This window comes from Nothobranchius furzeri, chromosome 2 (genome assembly GCF_043380555.1).
Source record: "Nothobranchius furzeri strain GRZ-AD chromosome 2, NfurGRZ-RIMD1, whole genome shotgun sequence".
Lineage (NCBI taxonomy): Eukaryota > Metazoa > Chordata > Actinopteri > Cyprinodontiformes > Nothobranchiidae > Nothobranchius > Nothobranchius furzeri.
In genome coordinates this window covers 60375516-60402424 of record NC_091742.1, presented here as the reverse complement: position 1 = coordinate 60402424, position 26909 = coordinate 60375516, and the positions used below count along the sequence as shown (strand labels likewise).

Here is a 26909-nt window from a genome sequence, read left to right as displayed (position 1 = left end):
ATCGTCATTTAAAATATGGTATTTAAAACTATACTTTATGTAATACTATAACAACCAAATAAAACAAATTTGTAAACTTGTGACTTCTGATAACAGATGACACCTTTAAATAATTCCACTTAGCTTTTCCTGAAAGGAACTTTTTTTCTGACATTTAAATTCAATAATCCATCCATCCATTTTCATCCGCTTATCCGGAGACGGGTCGCGGGGCAGCAGCCTAAGGCGAGAGGCCCAGACTTCCCTCTCCCCAGCCACTTGGGCCAGCTCCTCCGGGGGAATCCCAAGGCATTCCCTGGCCAGGTGAGAGACATAGTCCCTCCACCGTGTCCTGGGTCTACCTTTAGGTCTCCTCCAGTTGGACATGCCCGGAAAACCTCACCAGGGAGGCGTCCAGGAGGCATCCTGACCAGATGCCAAAGCCACCTCAACTGGCTCCTCTCAATGTGGAGGAGCAGCGGGTCTACTCCGAGCCCCTCCCGGATGACCAAGCTTCTCACCCTATCTCTAAGGGAGAGCCCAGCCACTCTACGGAGGAAACTCATTTCGGCCGCTTGTATCCGCAATCTCGTTCTTTCGGTCACTACCCAAAGCTCATGACCATAGGTGAGGATTGGGACGTAGATCGACCGGTAAATCGAGAGCTTCTAATTTGTAGTCATTTTATTTATGATTTTTCACAAGCTAATAAATCTCACCGTAGACAGTCGAAACTCAATTTCTTTTCGCTTAAATTCAAGTACAACATATATGTGATTCAGGGCGTAAGGCAAAACGGATTAGAAAATAGCTTTCAGTAGCTCCTTTCACTTGCATTTATTTTTTTATTGTTCTGGGGACCCACGAGCTGACTGGAAGAGAACTCCCCATACTGTTACGAACCCGGTAAATAAAACCAGTTAAACCCAAAACTTACATCACCGTCCTCCTCCTTCCTGCTTCGTATCACAGAGCCCATAAAATAAAGACTTTATATACACATTACTTAGTAATGAACCAATGTAAATGTTTCATAGAAACAACCGGCATCTGCCTTGTTGGGGCAAATAGTATCTTTAAAGATCTGACTGTCTGACTGACAGTGTTCTGAAAACTTTACTTAAACATGAGTATCTTTCCTCTTCAGGATCTGACGCACCTGAAAAACAGAGGGGAAGACAAGCTTGTTAGAAAACTTTCCAGATATTTTCCTGCTCCATTAACAAAAACCTGCGACACAAGCTTTTCTTCTTTTATCTCAGTCAGGCGATTCGACCCACCCTCCACCCTCGTTCCTATTCACACTTCCTTTCCACCACTTTACCCGATTTCTCGTGTTACGGCTCAAATGTTTCCTCAATAAAATACTAAACACAAAAAAACTCCATTAACATGAAAGATAATGTGACCAGAAGGAAAAACCTTTTCGCCCACGGGGCCTTCGGGCACCAGCTGACACGGAAGCTCATTTTCATAATTCCTCGCCCCCGGATCGGCACCTTTCCTCATCAGCAGCTTCACGGATTCCACTTGAGTTCTGAAGTTTTGCAGGGAGCTGGCGATGTGCAGCGCAGTGTTCCCGCTGAACGACTGAAACAAGAACAGCTGCTTTCAAAACAAAATAAACAGCCCAGCAAGCGAACGGGAAATAATTTCAACTGAAATTCCAAGATTGTCAGAATATAACATAAAAACTAGGATTTCCTCCGGTGTTGAAAAGTTTTGAATTAGTAAAATAAAATAAGTTTCAGAGTAAAATTGTAAATTCAATCAAAATTTTCCAGATAAAAGTCAGAAAAAAAAATGTTCAAAAAGATTGTTCAAATTCTTTTTAAAAGAGGCTACATTTATCAGATTCAAGTAATTATCTAATTATTGAGGTTTGAATCTCAGAAAATCGTTAAAAAAATTTGACTTTAATTTCAGAAAATGTGTTGTCAAAGTTATTTCCAATAAAACTCCATGTTATTTGTTTACTGAATAAAAAAAATTTTGCAACTTTTTTCCCATGCTAATTTATGAATTTGAATTTTCAGAAAATGGGGTTTATTTCCTGAAAATGTCTTAAATTTTATTGTAGAATCCCAACTTTTTGTTACTTTTAAATTTATTGACAAATGAAACCATGGTGTGTTTTGCATAGATTTATGCCTCAAATCATAAAAAATAAATAAATAAATAAATAAATACATTTTTTTGTTCACTAAATTGAGACTTATTGGAAATATAATGCCTAGAAATCTAGACAGACCATAACAGAAGGCAAAATTATTTGGCTTTGCAGGTTGGTCTAGCCATGCTCCACTGGAGCCTCAGCAGAACCGAACGGTCTTCTGTCTTGCCAATTACAGCGCTCCATCGGTTTGGTGATAATGCAAATAATCAAAGCAACAAAGATGGCAGCAGCTCATTTGAAACGACTTTTGCATCAGCTTTGGACTATTTAGACTTGGGTTTTCCTTTTTCATGAGCAGACACAGGTTTTTTAAGTTATTTAGAAAAAGGTTATATTTATTTTTTTCGACAGTGTATGGTGTACTGCCCCGTTGGCTGACATCCGTAGCAGTGAGTATATCACATTGTTCATTGTCCAATAGCATGCAGAGACAGTTTAAAAGACAACCACAGATTCTGCCCATGATTGAGCACTGATTATGGGTTGTGACCAGACTATTTATTCACATAGGAGGGCTTGCCAGGCAACTAAACTGATAACATTTCCTCTCAGAAATTTTAGAAAATCTTAATTTTACTTTTTATAGCTGTTATTTCTCTTTCCAACCACCCTGAAACTATACATCTTTTGAACCCATTAAAGGGGAAAAAATTAATAAAAATAAGAGACTAACCTTAGCGTTGATAAAAGCCAGTGATGTTGGCTGTTCAAGAAAGATGCTGAGCAGCTCCAGATTAGCCTCATCAGAAGCCATGTGAAGACAAGTCCGTCCACTTTTTAGGTCCTTGTGGTACAAAAACAAACAAATTGTGATATTTGCATCCGCCAGAAATAATAGTCCAAAGATATAGGGAGCCTAAGTCTCCACCCCTTCCAGTCGGCTCATGGGTACCCGGAAGAACGAAAAAATGAATGTAAGTCAACGGGGCTAAAAGAGCTATTCTCTTCTAATAGCTTACGCCCTGGATCGCACATGTTAATTTTAAATGAAAACTAATGATGGGTATTTCGACCACACCAATCACATACTTTAAGATTTATCTAGCCTAGTGAACTAGACCAAATTCTTGCTTTGCAAAGTTTGGTCTAGGCACGCTCCATTGGAACCTCCGCAGCTCCTACCAGGACTCTGGCTGGCCAATCACAGCTCTCTAGAGGGGTTTCAAACACATAAAGAGCTGTGATTGGTCCATAATGGTGGGCCAGTCATAGTGCTCTATCTGCTTAGTGAACAAATCACAGAGCTTTATCTGCTTTGTGGGCCAATCAGGGCACTCTATATGCCTGGTGGGTGGGATGATGCAACAGAGTGAAACAAGAGTATGTCACATTCATTGTCCTGTAGAATGCGGAGATCATTTGAAAGACAAATATAGAACCCGCCCCACAACCGAGAGCTGTCAATGGAGCGTTGCCAGACTAAATAATACATTTATTTAGTCTGGCTTGCCAGGCTAAGATTTATCAGCTTGTAAAAGTTCATATTAGCATGACTACAAATCAGACGTCGGCATATCGCATAATGGCGTCACCACAGAATCAATTCTCTCCTAGCATAGCTGCTACTTGCCAAATGGCCATACTTATGGTAGTTCTTTCCTTCTGAAGGAAGGATTTGAAGTTTGCTGAACTTACAGCCATTTTACCTTTGTTTTTCTCTGTCTGGTTCTATGACGTCACCTTCGTGAAGCGCATTTGTAGTCCTGGACTTTTTTCCCCCCACACAAAACCTAAAATAACATTTCCTCCTGTTCAAAAATAGGCGTGTTCTATGTATCAATATGTTTAGTTAAAATTCACGAACATCATATGTGAATCCATGGCACATAATAAGCGGAATTAGAAAATAGCCTTTTTAGCTCCATTGACTTAAATTAATTTCTTAATTTACGTATTAATTTTTTGTTCTTCCGGGGACCCGTGGTCCGGAAGTAGATGGGCGTGACTTAGGCTCCCTATTTGGCTAATGCGCGTTTCTGTGTTAAATGTAGTTGTAATGAATGACCCGCACTTGTATAGCGCCTCTCACAGTAAGGACTCCAAAGCGCTTTACACTACAGTGTATCATTCATGCATTCACACACACATTCACACACTGGTGGGGATGAGCTACGATGTAGCCACAGCTGCCCTGGGGCGCGCTGACAGAGGCGAGGCTGCCGAGCACAGGCGCCACCGGTCCCTCAGACCACCACCAGCAGGCAAGGTGGGTTAAGTGTCTTGCCCAAGGACACAACAGCAGAATTCTCTGTCCGGAGCCGGGATCGAACCTGCAACCTTCCGATTACTGGACAACCCACTCAACCTGTTGAGCTACTGCTGCCCAAAAGGTAGTAATTACCTTTGTCCCATAGGAGGCGCCCATCTGCATCAGGATCTTGATAATTTTCACATATGTGAACCTCTTGTTAGTCAGTTCTGACTTCATGTATGAACAGGGGTTCTCCATGCTCCTCATCTCTCTGATGACAGCATTGTGGGACAAGACTGCCACATGAAGCGGAGTCAAACCTTTGAAAAAAGAAAACCTGAATTAAATCGATAAAATATTCTAGATCAGGATCAAAACGAGAGGAAAAACTCACCATCATAGTTAAACATTTCAACATCAGCTGAGAGGCCACTTCCTGTAAGGGTTCTGTAGATGCTCTAAATGTGAGGGGAAAATAGGGTTGTTTTTAACCACGTTTACAAGAAAAGACAAAGGTCTTCATCACAGAAATAATTAATCTGCAATAACAGACTTTGTACTGGGTAAGCGGTTACTAATTAACAGGTCAGATAAGCAGGTGGCAGCACTGTTTTCCCACAGGTGTTCTGACTTGGTCTCAACATCAAGAGATTTAAGGTTTAAACAAATGATGACATGAGCAGATGTCAGACCAAATCAACTCATGCAGGGACAAAAATAGATGTTTGACTTCTAGCTTGTGATTCATGGATCTTAATAATCAAAATTAAAGTAATCTTTTTAGGAAGAGCGACATGAATAAACTTACAAAAGGACTGATGCGCTAACAGCTAGTATGACAGCAACCAACAGTATTAATGCCGTCTTAAATAAATGCACCAATGTTTTGAACTACCTGGTGATAGGGCTGGGCGATATATCGATATTTTTAATATATCGATATTTTTAAACAAGATATAAGATGACTTTATATTGATATAACTGGTCAAACTGCTATGCTAGCAATTAGCCACTATGCTAGCGACATGGTGCTCCATCTCTAAGCAGCTATTACGTGTATTCTTACAAGTTTGCTCAATCTGAGAGCCTCTGGGTAAATGTGCTGCTCTAAACGTTGCATCTGGCGTCCTGGTTTTTAATTATTTGGGCACGTTCAATGTCAACAAAGTTCTGTTTTACCATCCTGTGTGTGCGGAGCCAGAGAGACGAACCAAACTCCTCCCTCCCGTGTAATCGGGAAACAACTACGGATAGCCGGAGTGGTCAAATTACCTCAAACGTATTGTAAGGGTTTGAATAGTAAACTATAGGTTTACCGTTTTATTTTGATGGCGAGCTCAACAGGAGAGAAATGTTGTTCCAGTTTTTTCCGCTCTGGTTTGCTATGCTAGTAAATACTCCGTTACGAGCGATTCTGTTGACAAAGTTAAGAGTTTGTAAGGCGTGTGTTACGGCGACAGTAGCCCGAAAATAATACTCATAAAAGAGCAACCAGAGACTCTGAGTCATTACCGTATAATCGCTGATATGAGTCAATACTGTTAGACTCCAGCCATGTTGGCCCTAATAACTCCATGGTGCATGACCCATTAACCTTCAGTAGATGCAATTGTCGTCGTCGTCTTCCTCCGCTTATCCGGGTCCGGGTCGCGGGGGCAGCATCCCAACTAGGGAGCTCCAGGCCGTCCTCTCCCCGGCCTTGTCCACCAGCTCCTCCGGCAGGACCCCAAGGCGTTCCCGGACCAGATTGGAGATGTAACCTCTCCAACGTGTCCTGGGTCGACCCGGGGGCCTTCTGCCGGCAGGACATGCCCGAAACACCTCCCCGGGGAGGCGTCCAGGAGGCATCCTGACCAGATGCCCAAACCACCTCAACTGGCTCCTTTCGATCCGGAGGAGCAGCGGTTCTACTCAGAGTCCCTCCCGAATGTCCGAGCTCCTCACCCTATCTCCAAGGCTGAGCCCGGCCACCCTACGGAGGAAACTCATTTTGGCCGCTTGTATCCGCGATCTCGTTCTTTCGGTCATTACCCAAAGCTCATGACCATAGGTGAGGATTGGGACGTAGATCGACCGGTAAATCGAGAGCCTGGCTTTCTGGCTCAGCTCCCTCTTCCCCACGACAGATCGGCTCAGCGTCCGCAACACTGCAGACGCCGAGCCAATCCGCCTGTCGATCTCCCGATCCCTCCTACCCTCACTCGTGAACAAGACCCCGAGATACTTAAACTCCTCCACTTGAGGTAGGACCTCTCCCCCGACCCGGAGGTGGCAAGCCACCCTTTTCCGGTCGAGAACCATGGTCTCAGATTTGGAGGCGCTGATCCTCATCCCAGCCGCTTCACATTCGGCCGCAAACCTCCCCAGCAAGAGCTGAAGGTCAGAGCTGGATGAAGCTAGGAGGACCACATCATCCGCAAAAAGCAGAGACGAGATTCTCCTGCCACCAAACTCGACACACTCCACACCACGCCTGCGTCTAGAAATTCTGTCCATAAAAGTGATGAACAGAACCGGTGACAAAGGGCAGCCCTGGCGGAGTCCAACCCTCACTGGGAACAGGTCCGACTTACTACCAGCTATGCGGACCAAACTCACGCTCCTCTGGTAAAGGGACTGAATGGCCCTTAACAGAAAGCCACCCACCCCATACTCCTGGAGCGTCCCCCACAGGGTGCCCCTGGGGACACGGTCATAAGCCTTCTCCAAATCCACAAAGCACATGTGGATTGGTTGGGCAAACTCCCATGCCCCCTCCATCACCCTTGCAAGGGTATAGAGCTGGTCCACAGTTCCACGGCCAGGACGAAAACCACATTGTTCCTCCTCTATCTGAGATTCAACTATCGATCGGACCCTCCTCTCCAGTACCTTGGAGTAGACCTTTCCAGGGAGGCTGAGGAGTGTGATCCCCCTATAGTTGGAACACACCCTCAGGTCACCCTTCTTAAAGATGGGGACCACCACCCCGGTCTGCCACTCCCTAGGAACTGCCCCCGATGACCACGCAATGTTGTAGAGACGTGTCAACCATGACAGCCCTACAACATCCATAGCCTTGAGATACCCAGGATGAACCTCATCCGCCCCCGGGGCTCCGCCGCTGTGTAGTTGTTTGATTACCTCAGCAACTTCTGCCCCCGAGATCGGACAGTCCATCCCCAGGCCTCCCAGCTCTGGTTCCTCCTCGGAATGCGCATTGGTGGGATTGAGGAGCTCCTCAAAGTATTCCTTCCACCGTCCGACTATAGCCTCAGTTGACGTCAGCAGCTCCCCATCCCCACTGTAAACAGTGTGAGCGAGTTGCTGCCTTCCTCTCCTGAGGCGCCGGACAGTTTGCCAGAACCTCTTTGGAGCCGATCGATAGTCTTTCTCCATGGCCTCACCAAACTCCTCCCACGCCCGAGATTTTGCCTCGGCAACTGCCACTGCTGCACTCCGCTTGGCTATCCGGTACCTGTCTGCTGCCTCCGGAGACCCACAGACCAGCCACGCCCTGTAGGCCTCCTTCTTCAGCCTGACGGCTCCCCGAACCTCTGGTGTCCACCAGCGGGTACGGGGGTTGCCACCACGACTGGCACCGGCTACCTTACGACCACAGCTAGCAACAGCCGCCTCGACAATTGCAGAGTGGAACAAGGCCCACTCGGACTCAATGTCCCCCACTGCTCTCGGGACGTGGTCAAAGCTCTGCCGGAGGTGGGAGTTGAAGACCGTCTTGACAGGTTCTTCTGCCAGGCGTTCCCAGCAGACCCTCACTATGCGTTTGGGTCTGCCAGGTCTACGCGGCATGTTCCCTTGCCATCTGATCCAACTCACCACCAGGTGGTGATCAGTTGACAGCTCCGCCCCTCTCTTCACTCGGGTGTCCAAAACATACGGCCGCAGGTCAGATGATACGACTACAAAATCTATCATCGACCTGTGACCTAGGCTGCCCTGGTACCAAGTGTACCGGTGGGCATCCTTATGTTCGAACATGGTGTTCGTTATGGCCAAACTGCGGCTTGCACAGAAGTCCAATAACAAAACACCGCTCGAGTTCAGATTAGGTGGGCCGTTCCTCCCAATCACACCCCTCCAGGTCAAGCTGTCATTGCCCACGTGAGCATTGAAGTCCCCCAGCAGGACAATGGAGTCCCCTGATGGAGCACTATCTAGCACTCGTCCCAGGGACTCCAAAAAGGGTGGGTACTCTGAACTGATATTTGGCCCATAAGCACAAACAACAGTCAGGACCCGTTCCCCGACCCGAAGGCGCAAGGAAGCTACCCTCTTGTCCCCCGGGGTAAACCCCAACACACAGGCAGAGAGTCTCGGGGCTAACAAAAAGCCAACCCCAGCCCTCCGCCTCTCACCCGGAGCAACTCCAGCAAAGTAGAGTGTCCAACCCCTCTCCAGGTCTCGGGTTCCAGAGCCAATGCAATGTGTCGAGGTGAGTCCGACTATATCTAGCCGGTAGATGCAATTACATCATAAATTTAGCTTAACATGATTTTTTTTTCTCTGGACAAGAACTATATGACATGGCCCACCTCTAGATGACATTTAAATAATTTTACTTTAATTATAAATATATAATTAAAAAGTGCCTGTGGGGCATTTGATACACCTCTAGCTCTCAACTGTGTGTGTGTGTGTGTGTGTGTGTGTGTGTGTGTGTGTGTGTGTGTGTGTGTGTGTGTGTGTGTGTGTGTGTGTGTGTGTGTGTGTAACAGGAGGAAAAATATTGGGATATATATCATATCGGAATTCAGCTAAAAAGATATTGAGATATAAGTTTTGGTCCATATCGCCCAGCCCTACCTGGAATAGTATGAATGCTGTTTATAGTCTTTTTTAGACTATATAGTTATTTCTAAAAAAATTTTGGATATTTATTAGCATTAAATCATGCGGGGGGTAGCACTCGATTTTGGTTTTAGCTGTGTTTGGATTAGCTATTAGCCTACCAGTCCTTTAGGATGTAAATGAGTTGAAATCCAGTTTGGATAAACTCAAGCCTAAACCTTTTCTGCTGCCACCTTATAAAATAAAGAAAAAAAAACTATCCTCTGTAATAAATGCAGATATTATTTTGAAAACCTTTACACTAAAATCACTAGGGATGTGTATTGGTAAAATTCTGACGATACGATACTGTCAGAAAGGGTTATAGTTATGGCAGTTTTACAAGATCCATTTGGAAAGTTACCCCACTCTTATTTTGGTGGTCCAGTTTGTGACATCACTTCCTCTAGATAGTCACTTCCTGTAAAGCCGTTTCTACCATTTTGTCCAAGTTGTTGGTGATGGCAGACAGCCTCATGTGCGTTCATGACTGATATACCACACGGAACCACAGAAATGTACAGATGTCCATACTTCAACTGTCATTAAATACGTAAAACTGTCTCTCCGTGCCCTGCTCTCTGACCGGAGCCCTTATCTTGAAGATACTGTCAGATCAGCAAATAACTTCCAGAGTTCCCACTCTATCACAGAAACATATCACGATACAGGGGAGATGATACAATATATATCTCAATATATTGCGATACATTCAGCCTGACAATATTAGCGATTTTTTTAGACTGAATTTATTGTAGGAAAATTCAATAAACAGTTCAAACTGACGCGTAACATGTTTAACATGAGGTATTTGAACCATAATAGAGGGATTTAATTTCAGTGGTGGAAACAAAACCCATTGCACACGGTTGCTAACTAGCAGTCAGCGTTTGAATTGCACCAAAAAAGAAAATACACAAATGTTTGCATGTAAATTCCTCCAAAAGTTCGATACACGGCTTTTGAATATCAATATAATATCGCAGGGGAAAAAATTGCAATATATTGCCATATAGATATTTTCTTACATCCTTAATTGTCACTTTGGCTATTGATAAACATCATTGTTTGGAAACTTGAGATTAAAGATATTCTTTATTTTTAAGATGGCAGCAATCCACTTTGATCTTATCTGTGTTTCTGTTAGCTTGTGTCATCAGAAGTAAATGCTTTTTCCAAATCAGAAACCAACAAAGACATTAGACTCTTAAAATAAAACAACCCATACCAACTTTCAAAAGACTTGCACTGCCATCAATTTTATGTTATTTACATCAAATTCTATGGCTATTGACAAAAGTAATAGTTTTAATGACATTTTGAAGATGTTAACCTAATTTAAATTGGCACTTTGGGTTTAGGTGAACTTGCCCTATCCTTTAGCTTTCAGTCCTGTTGCACACAAGTGTCCCCAAACTGAGGGCATTCAGAAAACTATCTACATAAAAGTAGTTATTTATTACTTTTAAAAACACACAAAAAGCTGAATAAATAAAGCATTTGGAGACAAGTTTAGTTACTTTTAAGTCAAGATCACAACTCAGATTTATGTAAAAAGAAAAAAATAGTCCTGGATTCAAATGCTCTTGTGAAAGACGGCTCTAGTTATCAGTAACTGGGTCAGTTTAAACACCGCCAGGGACTCAAGTCCTCAGGCGTTTACTTATACAATATTAAAAGTGCTGACGTTCAAGGTTAAATATTGTCAGCTCTAATCTCTTTTTAGGAACAAAGGTAGCATTGTGCCTTTAAATGTGTCCGTTTCACTTTTGCTGATTGAACACGTGTTTGGTTTTGTAAAATAAAGATTGACCATTTGTTTATCACCAACAGAAATCTACACACAAAAAAAAACTAGCTGAAGGATATCTAACATTTTGTGCTACTGAACATTTTTGCCCCATGAATTGCAGCTTCCAGGTGTCAACATGGTTTAACGTTTTTTATTTGCATGACTGGACTGGAGCCAAAGCTCACTGGGATCGTCTATTGTGAGTTTATTTCCTGATTCGTTAAATCAAACAGACAGGTCACGCAAGCATGGGCTCAGCCTTCTCACCTGGGCGACTTGTCAGAAAAACACTGAAATTTACAAAATGCATTTCTTACTCAGCTGGGTGATTTGGCTCTCCCAAATAATATTTTACTTCCTGTTTGCTAATCCAATAAACCAGTTTTAAAGTGAAATCCTAGATCAGGATGGCTGCATTTGAAAATAACTGCTTTGCGTGAAAATATTTAGACCAACATATGAAGAGTCATTTTAGACCTTTATAAAAAGCTTTATTGAAAGCTCCAATTTTCTTTCACAGAGAAATCCAGAGTTTTCCACCTTTCAGGAATTGTGTATGACTTGTAGAAATCTGTAAAATTGATGGCCTAACCCTGTACATAGGCAAAGTGTCGAATATTTGTCGCTAAGCCTGCTCTCATCCCATAAGTCCCCATACAATTTAAATTGAGCACAACTCAGCATTCACCAATAGCGTTCGACATCCGCTTACATTAAGTGAATCGTAGAGCAATACATATTTTCCGCCTCTTGATGGTGGCCTCTGAGAAAAAAAACACTAGATTTCCACTTGAAAGGTTTCATAATTGAAATTAGTTCAAACGAGTTGGGGGAAAATGTGTGATTCTTGGGTTGCGTGATTCTTGGGTTGCATTAGAAAGACGGCATTTAATTCATTCGCTGCCAGCGTTTCTCACAGTTTTTTACTGTTTTTTTTAAGAGTCACAGAACGTTGCGCGCTAGGATGATGTTGACGCCAAAACAACCAAAACAAAGAGGAGACTCAACTCTTACATCGAGAAGAATCAGCGTGTTTCGAGCATTATCCGTTCTTTCATAAACCGTTGTTGAATTGTGATCGGCAGAAGCTTTTCCGGTTCGCGCCTCACTTTTTTTTACAGCAGCGGCCCAAAACGATCTCCTAACACATGGATTTCCTGCTTCCTGAACACGTGACGTGTGACGTATGCGGATGAAGATCGGCTTTAGAGCTGAGATGTTTGTTCTCACGGTGCGGGGGCTCGTTCCGATGCCCACACAGTAAAAACATGCAAATGACGACTTTAGTCGATCATTGGCAGTGAACAGTTGGATTTAAAATGACGACTTTAGTCGTCAATGGCAGTGAATGAGTGAAAAGGGGGTGTTGTGGTTTTTACCTGCAGACTGCTGATGTGGCCTTTCTCAGCACACACATGCAGAGGAGAGCGGCCCCACAGGTCTCTAATGTTGATCTGAGAACCATGACTCAGGAGGTCAGAAACAATCAGGTGCTGATTGGTGGTGGTCGCAATGTGGAGAGCCGTCTGCACACAGACGATGCAGATTTAGCCACTTATTTAAAATTTATATTAAAAACAAAGTAATAATAATGAATCACCCTTTACATGTTTTTTCTTTCTTAATACCTGGCCGTTGTGTTCCTTTGTGTTCAGAGAGCCACATCTGGCCATTTTTGCAGCAAGCACATATGCGAGAGCACGTCTACCTTGAGCCACAGCGATGTGAAGAAATCTGAGAAGGAAAATTGCAACAAATAGTTTAGACTTGTGTTTCACCTGTAAAACAATGACATACCTTGCCTGATTAGGTGTCAAAATATTTGACAAGTTAAACATTAAAATTATTAGAAATTATCGGTTGGGCACATTCTGTCAGTATGTTGGAAAGCAAAGAATGTTTAAGGACCAGATCCTGCCCGGACACTTGAGTTCTTGAGTTAAAGATTTGTTTATTTATTGCAAGTCAGCGTCATCTCAACAATTATCACAGTTATCGTGCATCGCAGGCTTTCCTAATATCGTGTAGCCCTAGATTCTATTACTACAGGCTGTTAGCATACCTCAACAAACCCTGAAACGTTTTAAAGTTAAGGGCAAAAACAAAGTTCAAGATATAAAGACAACATATACATTGTCAAACAAAATACAACTTACTAACTAAAGCCTAAAAAGACACATTTTAACAAGACCATTTAAACTATAAAAAAATAACGTGGTGTTCCACAAGGTAGCCGTCTCGCCCCCCTGGTGTGCAGATCCCTCTATGGCTAGAAAACGTTCTAGGGGAAACACTGCGAGGGATTAATAAAGTTTATCTTAGTCTGTTTTCTAGATTATGAATTTCATAAATACGTACGTGTCTCCATCAGAATCCTGCATGTTCAGCTGCTCAACAGTCAGTCCTTCAACTTTCTGAGACTCTTGCTGTATTTGCCAGTGAAACAGAGTCATCTTCCTCTCTGTTGCTGGAACATCTTGTCCCTGCAGAACAGTTGGTTGTATGGGTTCGTGAAACTGCTGCACTTCCATGTAGGCATTTTCAATAACTGGAGCGCCATAGTTCATGGTTGGATTCAGGTTGACTGGTTCAGGAGGGCTTGGCATTTGAGGACTGGCGTCAGGGCTGACAACCTCCTGTTTTGGAACTTTGAATTCATGCTCTGAGTTCCATTTCTGAAACACAAAGGGTAAAAACAAAATATGTTTGAGACACATGAATGTATGAGGAAAAACCAGCTTTACATTTGATGTAACGTGGGAACTCCGTTCTTCCTCATACTTTGACAACCAATGGTTTAACTAATAAAGATATGAACCAATTTACTCCTTGCCCTATCTTAAAAAAAAACTTTGCTTCCTTGTGAATATTTGAGTTGAACTAACCTGGCGTCTTATCTTGAGAAGTTCTTTCACTGTGTTCTTTTTGTGCACCGGATGGATGGATACCGGTGGACTGCCGTCTGCAAACATGTAACCTGCATGTAAAATTTTAAATAATTACAAACAATACTGACAGAGAAAAACAACGACTTCAAGATGTAGTGGATAACACTGTTTCAAAATTAAAACGAGCCCCGATGTACAAAAGACATCACCGGCCCTTCCAGCCAATCACCACTGTGAGTGAAGTTAGGTCACTGTTTGTTGTTCGATGTCACTGCTATAGTGCTTCAAATATTTTTGTCATCTTTTAGGACAAATGTGTACCTTGGTCCTCATACATTTTAAATATTGTATTTATAACTTCAGGGGTTAAACGGGAAACAATGACATAAGTTCAGTTCCTACTGTGGTTACAATAAATAGCTTTTTACTCCTTAACATTGAGATTAGGAATATATTTTTTGCAAGTGAATTTTAAAAAGATTTGTCTTGTATTGTTACAGATTATTGCGCTACACTTTTTAAAAAATTCTCTCATCATTTTAAAATACAGCACTTTTGTCTTAAATATTTAAGGTCATATATGTAAAAAAAAAAAAAGCACAACATTTCCTAACAAATCCCCAAAAATGATACCAATCCAATCAAGAGTTATTGGCTTTCATTTCGGTTTTATGAAGGGAAGTACATCGCAAATTAGATATTTTTACTGTTAGTTTTAACCATCAACAAAGATATTTTAACACAGAGGAACTTTTGACACAGGAGTCTATGGGGTGCCATTTGTAGAGTCAAAGAGTCATAATTTAACAGCAATATTTTGGGTCATTCAGCCATAAGAGAAAATAATGGGAGTTCAGTTTTAAAAGTCAAATTTTGATCATGTTGTTTGTAAATTTATAAATGTTAAACTTCCCAACTAAATACTTAGTTGGCAAGCAACATTTAATTTTGAGTCATACTTTTATTTTACAAACTAAATTTTTAGGTAAGACCTAAAAACTAAGCTTGTAAAATAAATAAGTACTTTAATAACTTAATATTTTATTTGGAGCTAAAAAATTTTGTTTACAAACTAAATATTTAGCTCCATATAAAATATTTATTTGCCAAAATAAACTTTAGATCCCAGCTAAATATTTATTTTGGAGCTAAACGTTTAGTTTGCAAAAGCACCATTAGCTTTATCCCCCAATTAAACATTTAGCTGGGATCTAAATATGTATTTTGGAAAATAAACATTTAATTTGGAGCTAAATATTTATATAAACTAAATGTTTCTTCAAATTAAATATTTAGTTGGTAAATTAAACATTTCTTTTACAACCTATATATGTAGGCCTGACCTAAATGTGTAAAAAAGATATTTGACTCCAAATTAAATATTTAGCTAGCTAATTAAATACTTAGTTGGGAACTTTAGCATTTATTAATCTATAAATTGCATGGTGAAAATATGACTTGAACTCACGTTTTCGTCTTACATAACCCAAAATATTGCTGTTTATGTGACAATTTGACGAATGCCACACCACATTAGCCTACTTTATAGTTAGTTGGGGGGGGGGGGGGGGTCGATTTAGGAGGCTTTCGGTATAAATGCAACTGGCATTTAACTTAATTTAAGCATATGAATTGCTATTACAAATAAGTGGCTTATTTAATTCACACTGATTAAAAATACGATTTTAACTGTATTTTTGTTTAAAGGATTTTGATGACGTCTTTCACGTTTATACATCAAAGTTTTATAGCCTCAAAAACTTTTATCAAACTTTACAGAAATAAATAAATAGTCCTTACATTCTCTGGTCGGACTGAACTCGATGTCTGCTGGCAGAATCTGGCCCCGCTGGTCCAACATGTTCAGGACAAATTTGTTTACCGACAATTCGATTCCAAGAGAAAACCAAACGAGCTCTTCGACTTCTCCCACCGGCACCCCTAGATGACGACAACAAGCTGACAAAACCGACTTTTCATGTCGTACGATGAGAAACATTAAGCGCCTCCTTACCTGTTCAATTAAAATCCGAAAATGAGGAACAATTTGTTACGCGAAACACTTCCACACACCTGGCGCCTTGCTTTTTCCAGGTGACTCGGGTCTACGCTTTTCAAAATAAAAGCATTAGATCACAATTATTTCTTCTAATGGATAATAAAATTTTAACAGTTTTATAAAGGTTATAAATTAAACTAATAGAAACAAATATCAATTAGATTGTAATGAAAACATGTTTTTAACTTTTATCTAACCCAGTGTTAAAAGCAGCTTTGTAACAAATGAAGTACATATATGCACTTTGCATCACCTATAGAATAATACAAGTGTACACAATTTCTATTTGAGCTTTCAAATGACATAAGTTTTTAATTCTAAATCAACCACTCCAAATACCTGTTTCGCATTTATTTCTAAAATAAAATGAAAAAAAAAACTAATTTGTAATTTAAAACAATCTATAAGAAATATTTTAGAAGGACAGAAAGTACCTGTTAAATGTGCTGCCACTTCAGTGCCCCCAGTTAAAAGTGAACACCTGACAAACTGCTTGGTTTAGTTACTGGAAACTCCTCCCATTCATAACAGCTCATATTTGCTGGGAGTATTCTCAGGAAAAAGCACACCTGTATTCAGAACCTGTATTCAAAACAGGACATCAGTTCTGCTCATAACAACACTAATGATATGAAATGATGAAAATGGAAATAAATTGAGGTTTAAAATCTGATCATTGATAAAAATCTAGAAGAATGTTACAGGCTTACCCACATCTGTAGATAAACACTATTTCTGATTAACACAATGTAATGCTATAAAAAGACAAGCCAAAAGGTAAATTTTACTCTTAACAGAGCTCATTTCCATTATTCTAATTAAAGCATGTCAAAGTAGATCACTTCACCAGAGAGGCGCATCCAGGACGCATCCTAACCAGATGCCTGAGCCACCTCAACTGGCTCCTCTCAATGTAGAGGAGCAGCGGATCTACTCCACTCCCCTCCCGGATGACAGAGCTTCTCACCCTATCTCTAAGGGAGAGCCCAGCCACCCTGCAGAGAAAACTCATTTCGGCCACTTGTATCCGCGATCTCAGTCTTTCAGTCACTACACAAAGCGTGTGACCGTGGGTGAGGGTAGAAGCGTAGAAGATGGCGTCCGGTTTCTCTTATGTTTTATTGCAGAGGAGAAACCGGACGCCAACTCAACACACGAACAACAGAACATAGAAAGGAGTGTGAGAAAGAAATAAGTCGAGGACACACAAGAGCAGCAAAAGAAGAAGCAGAAAGCACAATAAAGAAGTCAGCCATAACAGACCATTGCACAAGAGAAAACCATGTAATGGACTGGGACAACACAAGGCTGCATGAGATCTGACAAGACAAGGCAAACAGACAAGAGGCACGCCGAATTGGCGACTGGCGATAAAGATTCTCACACCTGGAAGACGGGATCCTGTGTTTATCTTTAATGTGATGTCCAAATATCAAGGTTGCACAACTTTGTGTTACAAGACACTGTGTGGCTCATGATTCACAGACATGCAGGGTGAATAAAAAAAACAACAGTTTCAGTTTCACAGGTCTCAATATTAATGTCGATGGTCTCAACCGATAGTCTCAACTCGTCTCCGTTGGTGGAAACTACATAATTTTTTCATTTAAAAAATAACCTTAAAGTTGAATAAATTACAAATTCAAGTGAAAAATGTCAACAAAAAGACATGATTTGAGCTTCTGCTGAGATGTGAACAGAAACACTGGCTTTCTTTTTGTTTCGTTGGCAAACATCATAAATACTGGCCAGTGGCGGCGCCAGGGGGCGCTATAGCTACCCCTGGATTAGTCGTTGCACCCTGCACCCCATAACACCCCCAAGTAAATATTAGATTTTTTTTACAATTTAATTTTAATTTACTGTGTGGATGTGATAATATTTAACATACAAAACAAAAATAATCAGTAAATTATCATATAGAAAGTAAAAACTTAAACCAAAACAGGAAATTAATGTTAACCTTTGACCTCATTTTCCACCTGTGAACGAGTGAAAGGTAGAGCTAGTGGTAAAATGGATCGGTTTTTGTTGCCCAAATTTCCACAGGTTCAGTCAGTAACGAATGAATGTTTGGAAGTGATCTCAGACCCACAAAAACCTACGGATCTGGATGAAGAGAGTCAACCCTCAACCGCCGCAGCAGTCGAGGGTTTTGCCGCTGGAAATGCTAACACTAACGTTAGCTAACCTTGCAACACTATAGATGGTTTTCTGTGTGGCTGTATGTGTTTATGATTTCATGGAAATGTCAGCGATTGTTCATATGTTTATGATGTATATTAATGATTGTTTCAGGTGTTGTTGAGGTTTTGTGCACGCATGTGTACCTGCTAGTGTTGAATGTGTTTTAGAGAACAATAGGTACGCATGACCACTTCCTTCATAGCACCCTCAATAAAAAAGACTAGCTCCTTCATAGCACCTGCAGAAAAACATTTCTGGAGCCGCCACTGCTACTGGCACCAATCACCCTGAACCAAACTGCACAGAAGGGGGAGTTTTTTTTAACAGGTTTTTACAAACAGTGAATTTTGAGCACAGTATTTGTGATAACTTAATTTTTGCATGTGACAAGCGTAACTAAGGTCAGGTTTGTACAACCGACTGAATTCATGAGCCACATATGGTCGTTTTCCTTCCATTTATCTATATAATTTTAGTCAAAACTTCAAGTAATTTCCAATAAAAGTTGTATTTTCAGTTTTTCAAATTCCTTCCTTCCCTACTTTTCATGCCAGCACAAGCTACCCCGCTCTAGCTCGACAACTCCAGGCAAAAAAACAAAACAAAAACAAAGTGCTCTAAAAATGTCTCTGGCTATGGAGGAACGGTCTTCAGCTGTTTGACTAACCGATCCAGACAAACAGTGACTTGACACATAAAGCAAATGAAAGGTAATCCTTCCACAACAGTCCAACTCCTACATAAATAAGCCGAAAATCATAAATTATGCAGTGAAAATCAGAGAACTGTGCATGTACAGGCTGGCTAAAATTGATCTCTGGCAACATTTTCTACAGAGAAAAGTTATATATTAAACAATGGTTTAGTGATCTCAAAGCAGTGCTGGTTCTTCATTCCCCTGGAATGGTTTTTTACAGAAAGGATTCGACGAGAACACGAGTGGTGGTCCAGCGTGACGAGCGGTTCGGTTGTTTTTCCACCAGAGCCTCCAGGATTCTGAAACTAGTTTTTACCTGACGGACAGAAACGAGCAGAACAGGTTTTCGTTTTAAAGAAACAGATCAGTTTACACCGATACCAAATCCAATTAAAATCTCAGTTTCGTGAATCAAACTGTAGCAAAGCTGATCTGATAATAAAATAAAATCATCTACGTGGTTAAAAGTTTGCTAAACGTGCACTGACCTGTGATGTATCGCGCACCAATTAGCATCAACATGCTGCCGATGATGTAAAATCCCAGGGGAATGCTGCAGAAGATGCTTATTTCACCTGTTGGCCGTCAAATTTAAAAACAAGCAAAAAGTCATATGATCGCAAACATCTGAAGTTATTCTTCATACATATGAATTTGTTTTATTGCAGTTCTACCCAAAATATCGGTCTGACTTCAGAATAACTAAAATGACCAAAAAAACCTGTGTATGTCATCTAACCCACATATTAAAAATAAACCTTATTGGGACACTCCTTAGCACTCATCTGTCTTTGACTTGCAAGTATCATTTCAGTGATACTTTTTCTTTTTCACACTGTTTTTAAACAAACGTCTTCATGTTGCTTCTTGTTTGACAAGTTACTTTAATACCGGAATACATTTGTTGCCCTTTGTCACCGATTCTGTTCATAACTTTTATGGACATGAGTTCTAGGCACAGCCAAGGTGTTGAGGAGATCTGTTATGGTGATAATCTATTTTACACATTTTGCGCTTTTTTGCTGTAGCTTTGGTTTATTGTTCAGCCCTTTGGCCAACTTTGGCTCTTAAATTAATTTGATTTGCGGATTAGGTCTCTGCTTTTTGCAGATGATGTGATCCTGTTGCCTTGGTTACAGATTGGACTACTGCAACTCCCTGTATTCTGGCCTGGACCAGTCCTTCCTACACCGGCTTCAGCTGGTCCAAAATGCAGCGGCCCGCTTGCTGACTCGCACCAGCGAGCGGGATCACATAACCCCGGTTCTGGCCTCTCTCCATTGGCTTCCTGTCTCTTACAGGATCCATTTCAAATTTTTACTTTTTGTTTTAAATCCCTTCATGGCCCGGCACCATTTTACATCTCTGAGCTGCTGTCCGCTTACGTCCCTACCAGGACCATGAGGTCCTGCTCTCAAGCTCTCTTAACAGTTCCAAAAACCCGCCTTAAGACTCGCGGCGACAGAGCTTTCTCTGTGGTTGGTCCCAAGCTGTGGAACAAGCTACATCTCAACATCAGGACCACACAGAATCTAGAGTATTTTAAATCCCTTCTTAAGACGCATTTTTTGATCTGGCTTTTAATGCAGGTTGACTTGAGCATCTTAATAGTTTTTAACAGTTTTTACTATAAATTGTGACTGTTGTGTGCTCAACTTATTTTAGGTTTATTGATTTGTTTGACCTTGGTTTGTTGTACCTTGTACAGTGCTTTGGGTGCAGCTTTGCTGCTGTAAATGCGCTCTATAAATAAAATTGACCTTGACCTTCATCAAACCAGGATCTACAACTCTTGCTGGAGCGTAATATTAACTGCTTAAAAAAACAATGTGCAGTTTTTACAGTGAAACTCTGGAAAAATCCATCAAAATGTTGAAAAATATTTTGTAACAAAACCAAAAAAATTCTATATTTCTTCAAATATATATATATATGTTTCTGTTACCATGTACTTTTGTAAGTACTGCTTGTCTGTACAGACAGTTTGATTTTGGTGAATTTCTTTAAAGCAATAATTATCACTGGAGGACATTCCTATATGAATTAAAGCAACATTTGAGGAGAAAAATGTATTTTATTTTGAAATCCTCGTATCAAGCACAATTTGATATACCGTAAGTGAAGTTCAAACCCAAGACTTTCCTAATCTTGGCCTGCATGTTTTAGATGATTTGCTGCTTTGACACACCTGGATCAGAGGAACTAATCAGCTATGTGCAACGTAAACAAGACGTGTAGGTATCGCGTCAGACCCGTGCCACAACCCGTGCACGCGCATTGGGTCCACAGCGCGCGTGTGAACGGGACTCGCGAGCGAAAATATACATGGCAGCGCGCGCGTGAACGGGACTCGCGAGCGAAAATATACATGGCGAGAGGTCATTTGTGCACTGAGAGGGAGCAAACTGTGTCTGTGAGCGCACAAGGATGTGCACAAGTGACAAACCTGCGTGCGCGCGTTGCCAACGAGCACACGGCAGAGGAAAACGTGCGCGCGCGGCAGCCTCTCTGCGCGCTCGGCAGCCTCTGCGCGCTCGGTTTCTAATTCCGCTCGCTCGGCTGTGAGGAGTTTTGGCACTCTGGAGGCGTGGCCTGTGGCAGATCTTCCCTGTCCTCTGATTGGTTAGTTTACCCCACACTTTACTCTCTACCTATCTATATAAAAAAATCTGGGATTCAGCAGTTGCTGTCATAGCTCAGCTGGGAGAGCGGGTGACTCTCACTCTGGAGGATCCAGGTTCGAGTCCGGCCAAGGAACATAAAGTTGATGTCATATTATTCTTTCCTAATTCCTGTGATATTATTTTACAGTTGTGACCGTTCAACTGTCATTAAACGTCCGAATGTTTGCTGGGCAGTGTTTTAAAAAGTGCACATAAGCTAGATGGTTTTAACCAGGTAAAAATAGACTTGTGGGTGTAGGTATGATCAAGTTTAAAAAGTTCTTGCCTCATTAATGTATTGTTTATTTTTTTCAGCATTTAATTGACAAATTATCCTTTCAAATAATTAATTGATGAGTTACATAATTGTCCATTTAGAATTGTTGAATGGACTGAGTCAAGTTTGGTGCACTTTATATATTTCAAAACATGTTTTTTTTAATTATGCATATAAATAATTTTAATGTTAATTTATTGAAATATTTCTATTTTTTCATTACCTCACCCTTGTTTTGACAAAAACGGGACCTTGCTGGATAATATCACGGAGAAACTATTTGTTCACAGTACATGGCTCAGTGAGGATCTGTATACCAAAGGAGGAGATACTCAGAAATCTGTCTGCAGATTGTTACAACCCAGACTGGAAGTGGTGGGCTGTAATAAGAAAGGAGACCAAACAGAGGAGTGAGGGGTTCAACAACTGATTTATTTAACCAAAGTAAGGATTTACTAAAGCAAGTTAGTGCAGTCAAGAATTACTGGTGTTTGGGTAGTCCTGAACGTGTTGTGATGCCCCCACCGTCTCATTGGGTTTTCATTTGTGTTTAATTGTGTTTTTCTTCTGTTGTAGGCAGCTCGTTAAGCAGCCTTGGAGGCACCTGGGCTCAGGGTGTGGTGCTGCCTACAAAGCCTACTGTTTTTCTGCTTTCACTGGGTCTCTCCTGTGTGGTGGAGAGTCCTCACTGGCCATTTTCTGTTCACTAACTTGCTTTAGTAAATCCTTACTTTTGTTAAATAAATCAGTTGTTGAACCCCCCACTCCTCTGTTTGGTCTCCTTTCTTATTACAGCCCACCACTTCCAGTCTGGGTTGTAACAATCTGCAGACAGATTTCTGAGTATCTCCTCCTTTGGTACACAGATCCTCACTGAGCCATGTACTGTGAAGAAATAGTTTCTCCATGATATTATCCAGCAAGGTCCCGTTTTTGTCAAAACAAGGGTGAGGTAATGAAAAAATAGAAATATTTCATTAAATTAACATTTAAATTATTTATATGCATCATTAAAAAAAAAAACATGTTTTGAAATATATAAAGTGCACCAAACTTGACTCAGTCCATTCAACAATTCTAAATGGACAATTATGTAACTCATCAATTAATTATTTGAAAGGATAATTTGTCAATTAAATACTGAAAAAAAAATAAACAATACATTAATGAGGCAAGAACTCTCTCTCTCTCTCTCTCTCTCTCTCTCTCTCTCTCTCTCTCTCTCTCTCTCTCTCTCTCTCTCTCTCTCTCTCTCTCTCTCTCTCTCTCTCTCTCTCTCTCTCTCTCTCTCTCTCTCTCTCTCTCTCTCTCTCTCTCTCTCTCTCTCTCTCTCTCTCTCTCTCTCTCTCTCTCTCTCTCTCTCTCTCTCTCTCTCTCTCTCTCTCTCTAGCAAACATTCGCACGTTTAATGACAGTTGAACGGTCACAACTGTAAAATACCTGGAATTAAGAAAAATTAACATGACATCTACTGCATTTTCCTTGCCCGGACTCGAACCTGGATCCTCCGGGGGGAGAGTCACCCGCTCTCCCAGCTGAGCTATGCCAGCAACTACTGAATATCAGACTATTTTATATAGATAGGTAGAGGGTAAAGTGCGGGGTAAACTAACCAATCAGAGGACAGAGAAGATCTGCCACAGGCCACGCCTCCAGAGTGCCAAAAGCCCTTACAGCCGAGTGAGCAGGAGTCAGAAACCGAGCGCGCAGAGGCTGCCGCGCGCACAGAGACTGCCGCGTGCGCACGTTTTCCTCTGCCGTGTGCTCGTTGACAACGCGCGCACGCAGGTTTGTCACTTGTGCACATCCTTGTGCGCTCACAGACACAGTTTGCTCCCTCTCAGTGCACAAATGACCTCTCGCCATGTATATTTTCGCTCGCGATTCCCGTTCACACGCGCGCTGTGGACCCAATGCGCGTGCACGGGTTGTGGCACGCTTTAAACGCCATATGTAGAAGCAGGAGGTTATGGGAGAACCTGCAGGGTAGAGTGGCTCGTAATGGAAACTTGATTCTTTATGGCTTTTTAGGCTGTTGTGTTATCAAATCAAAAATAAATGACGACATGTTGTGGCTTATTTAAGAGCTCACCGTTTCCATTCACTAACGGCTGTGTCGTCTCCCAGTTCTTGGATTTCTCCACCGCCTTCTTCCACCTCGCATACCGAAACTCACTCTCTGCATGACAAAACAAGAGTTCTCATCCGAACACAGAAAAAAATATTTCCTTTTCTAGAGGCGGAGCCAGCGGGGGCCTTGGCACCTTCAGGGTTGATCTGAGGCTCGAACTTCTCCGATGTGACCTCGCTCAGGTCCTCGGGGTTCAGGCTCCACACGCTCACCCCTTCTGCCGCTCCCGCGGCCATTGCTGCACCCAGAGCCGTGGTCTCGGGCATTGAAGGCTTCACTGGAGACAACACAAGAGTCTGTAACTCTAGGAACATGCAGTTTTTGTGCTCCAACTCTAATAACAATTACATTTTGACATGATTTCTGAAAACACATATTCTCCCCTTCAGAAGGCTGGAATCATGCTTGTAGAGATGGCAGAAGAAAGGCAAAACACATTGGTTGGCAAGGAAGTAAAAAAAAAATGCATGCCTCCATTTTCAGTTATGACCAGTGATGGGAATAACGCCGTTTAAAATAAAGGCGTTACTAACGGCGTTCTTTTTTAGGTAACGGAATAATCTAATTAATTACTTTTCCCACTGTTGCAATGCCATTACCGTTACTGGGCATGGAAGGTTGTGCGTTACTATGTGCTTGTCGAACGTTGAGCAATAGTATGAGGCTTTCTGACCACCACACTTCATCTGCAGCCAGGAAGCGAGAGGTGTCGGTAACGCACTTACAAACACAATGATGATTGGCCGGGTGGGCGGAGACCCTCAGTGTTCTCATTGTCTCAGTCGCTGCCTGCTGTAGACCCAATGAGCAGTGATGGGAATAACGCCGTTTAAAATAACCGCGTTACTAAAAACACTTTTTTTTCAGTAACGAACAAACTAATTAATTGCCATCTTCTTTTATCAAAACGTTGTTTCTGTTACTGATAAGGAAATGCGTGTGTTAAGCAGCGCGGTGTGTTGAAGCTGTCATCAGCTGACCAGGAGCTAAAGAGGCAGATGTATTCATCCAAGCGCATCACGGCCCGTGAAGAACGAGGAAGACGTGATGAATAGTCTACGCCCTTCTTGGCGTGACAGCGGGACGTCCCGAAGGACCGCTCACCTGTTCACCGCTCAGACGTCCTGATCTTCTACCTTCCTAGATCATCCAGCTGTAACCTGTTTCTGATCATGTCTTTAGTCCCGCTGTAACACTGATGCATCAGTCTCAGACGGCATGGAGCTCAGGTGTTATTAGAACTACCTGTGTGTGTTTACCACCCAGCTTCAGCTCTTCTGTGTTTGGGTCTGACCCAAGTTAGTAAATGTAAGTCCTCCCTCAGGTTTGTGCCTCTTCTAGTGTCATTTTAAAGGATTTTATTTATTTATTTAACCGTTACTAGATTACCAGCAACAGAAATGCTGCTAAAACACACAATTATGTGAAGCAGAAAAAATTAAAATACTGTACAAATTTACATTTATTTCTGTAATTTAACTAGACTGAGAGACCATTTAAAGGCTCAGGAAACTTTACAGGTGTTTCTATTTGCAATTTTAAATTTTAGCTGATTGGGGTCTTGTTAAATATCACACAGTGACCTTTAATAGTCTTGATTAGTGTAATGTTCCTGTTAGTAGGTCCTCCTGTTAAGTGCTTATTTATTTAAATTATTCAGGTTTATAAAAACATTTGGACATTTTATTATGTTCCAGTCATTAGTCATTTATATTTCACTATTGTAGTAATTTATAGCAAATTAAGTAAGTTTAAGAGGGGAACCCATTTTTCCTGCATTCTTTAATGAAAAAAATAACTAAGTAGTTATTTTTCTTGGTAATTAGTTACTTTTATAATCTCGTAACTCTGTAAGTAACTGAGTTACTTTTTTGACAAAGTAATTAGTAACTATAACTAATTACTTTTTAAAAGTAATTTTCCCAACACTGGTTAGGACCCATTTATAAGTGATCCAAGTATAGCTTGAACTTCAGCAAGTACTAGCTGCCATGTGTTTGGTTCTTTAGATAAGTTCCAGCAAAAATGGAAGATGGCTGCATTTTCCCCAATTCCTGGTTAAGATTCCCCATAATTAAGCAGCCATATGCACTTTATTTACCTCATTAAACAATTAATTTTGCACTACAACTTGTGCTTTAACTGCAGACTGTCAGCTTTTATTTGAGGGTATTTACATCCAAATCAGGTGAACGGTGTAGGAATTACAACTGTTTGCATACGTGCCTCCCACTTGTTAAGGGACCAAAAGTAATGGGACAGAAAAAGAACCATAAATCAAACTTATACATTTCAATACTTGGTTGCAAATCCTTTGCAGTCAATTACAGCCTGAAGTCTGGAACACACAGACATCACCAGACGTTGGGTTTCATCCCTGGTGATGCTCTGCCAGGCCTCTACTGCAACAGTCTTCAGTTCCTGCTTGTTCCTGGGGCATTTTCCCTTCAGTTTTGTCTTCAGCAAGTGAAATGCATGCTCAATCGGATTCAGGTCTGGTGATTGACTTGGCTATTGCAAAACAGTCCACTTCTTTAGCTTCAAAAACTCTTTGGTTGCTTTGGCAGTATGCTTTGGGTCATTGTTTTGGGTCATTGTCCATCTGCACTGTGAAGCGCCGTCCAATGAGTTCTGAGGCATTTGGCTGAATATGAGCAGATAATATTGCCCGAAACACTTCAGAATTCATCGTGCTGCTTTTGTTAGCAGTCACATCATCAATAAATACAAGAGAACCAGTTCCACCTGCAGCCATACATGCCCACGCCATGACACTTCCAGCACCATGCTTCACTGATGAGGTGGTATGCTTAGGATCATGAGCAGTTCCTTTCCATCTCCATACTCTTCTCTTCCCATCACTCTGGTACAAGTTGATCTTGGTCTCATCTGTCCGTAGGATGTTGTGCCAGAACTGTGAAGGCTTTTTTAGATGTTGTTTGGCAAACTCTAATCTGGCCTTCCTGTTTTTGGGGCTCACCAGTGGTTTACATCTTGTGGTGAACCCTCTGTATTCACACTGGTGGAGTCTTCTCTTGA

General features: G+C 41.5%; 2 protein-coding genes across 9 annotated transcripts in view; both read right to left on the bottom strand.

Annotated features, from left to right (window-relative positions):
- Positions 1-1090: 1090 nt before the first annotated feature.
- Positions 1091-16444, bottom strand: nfkbiz (nuclear factor of kappa light polypeptide gene enhancer in B-cells inhibitor, zeta). Of its 7 annotated transcripts, none has more exons than XM_054747678.2 (11): positions 16350-16444; positions 15871-15966; positions 15657-15797; positions 13854-13945; positions 13327-13643; positions 12576-12702; positions 12348-12494; positions 4741-4804; positions 4497-4666; positions 2829-2939; positions 1091-1569 (listed from the first exon to the last, which is right to left on the bottom strand). In XM_054747678.2, exons 3-11 carry the CDS (start codon positions 15715-15717, stop codon positions 1336-1338), a joined length of 1323 nt encoding a protein of 440 aa, XP_054603653.1. In that variant the 5' UTR covers positions 15718-15797; positions 15871-15966; positions 16350-16444; the 3' UTR covers positions 1091-1335. The 7 variants fall into 7 exon arrangements, with proteins under 7 accessions (XP_054603653.1, XP_054603654.1, XP_054603652.1 ...); XM_054747679.2 differs by having other exon boundaries at positions 15871-15961; positions 16350-16437; XM_054747677.2 differs by lacking the exon at positions 16350-16444 and having other exon boundaries at positions 1091-1138; positions 1402-1569; positions 15657-15952.
- A 2451-nt stretch (positions 16445-18895) lies between these two features.
- Positions 18896-26909, bottom strand: part of LOC107377249 (glycerol kinase) — a 40327-nt gene continuing 32313 nt past the window's right edge. For both annotated transcript variants that reach the window (XM_015946753.3, XM_070547050.1), the window contains 4 exons: positions 24004-24147; positions 23832-23918; positions 19288-19374; positions 18896-19115 (listed from right to left, as the gene is read on the bottom strand). In XM_015946753.3, coding sequence (XP_015802239.3) covers positions 19105-19115; positions 19288-19374; positions 23832-23918; positions 24004-24147 — 329 coding nt within the window. In that variant the 3' untranslated portion in view covers positions 18896-19104. The remainder of the gene's footprint in view (positions 19116-19287; positions 19375-23831; positions 23919-24003; positions 24148-26909) is intronic.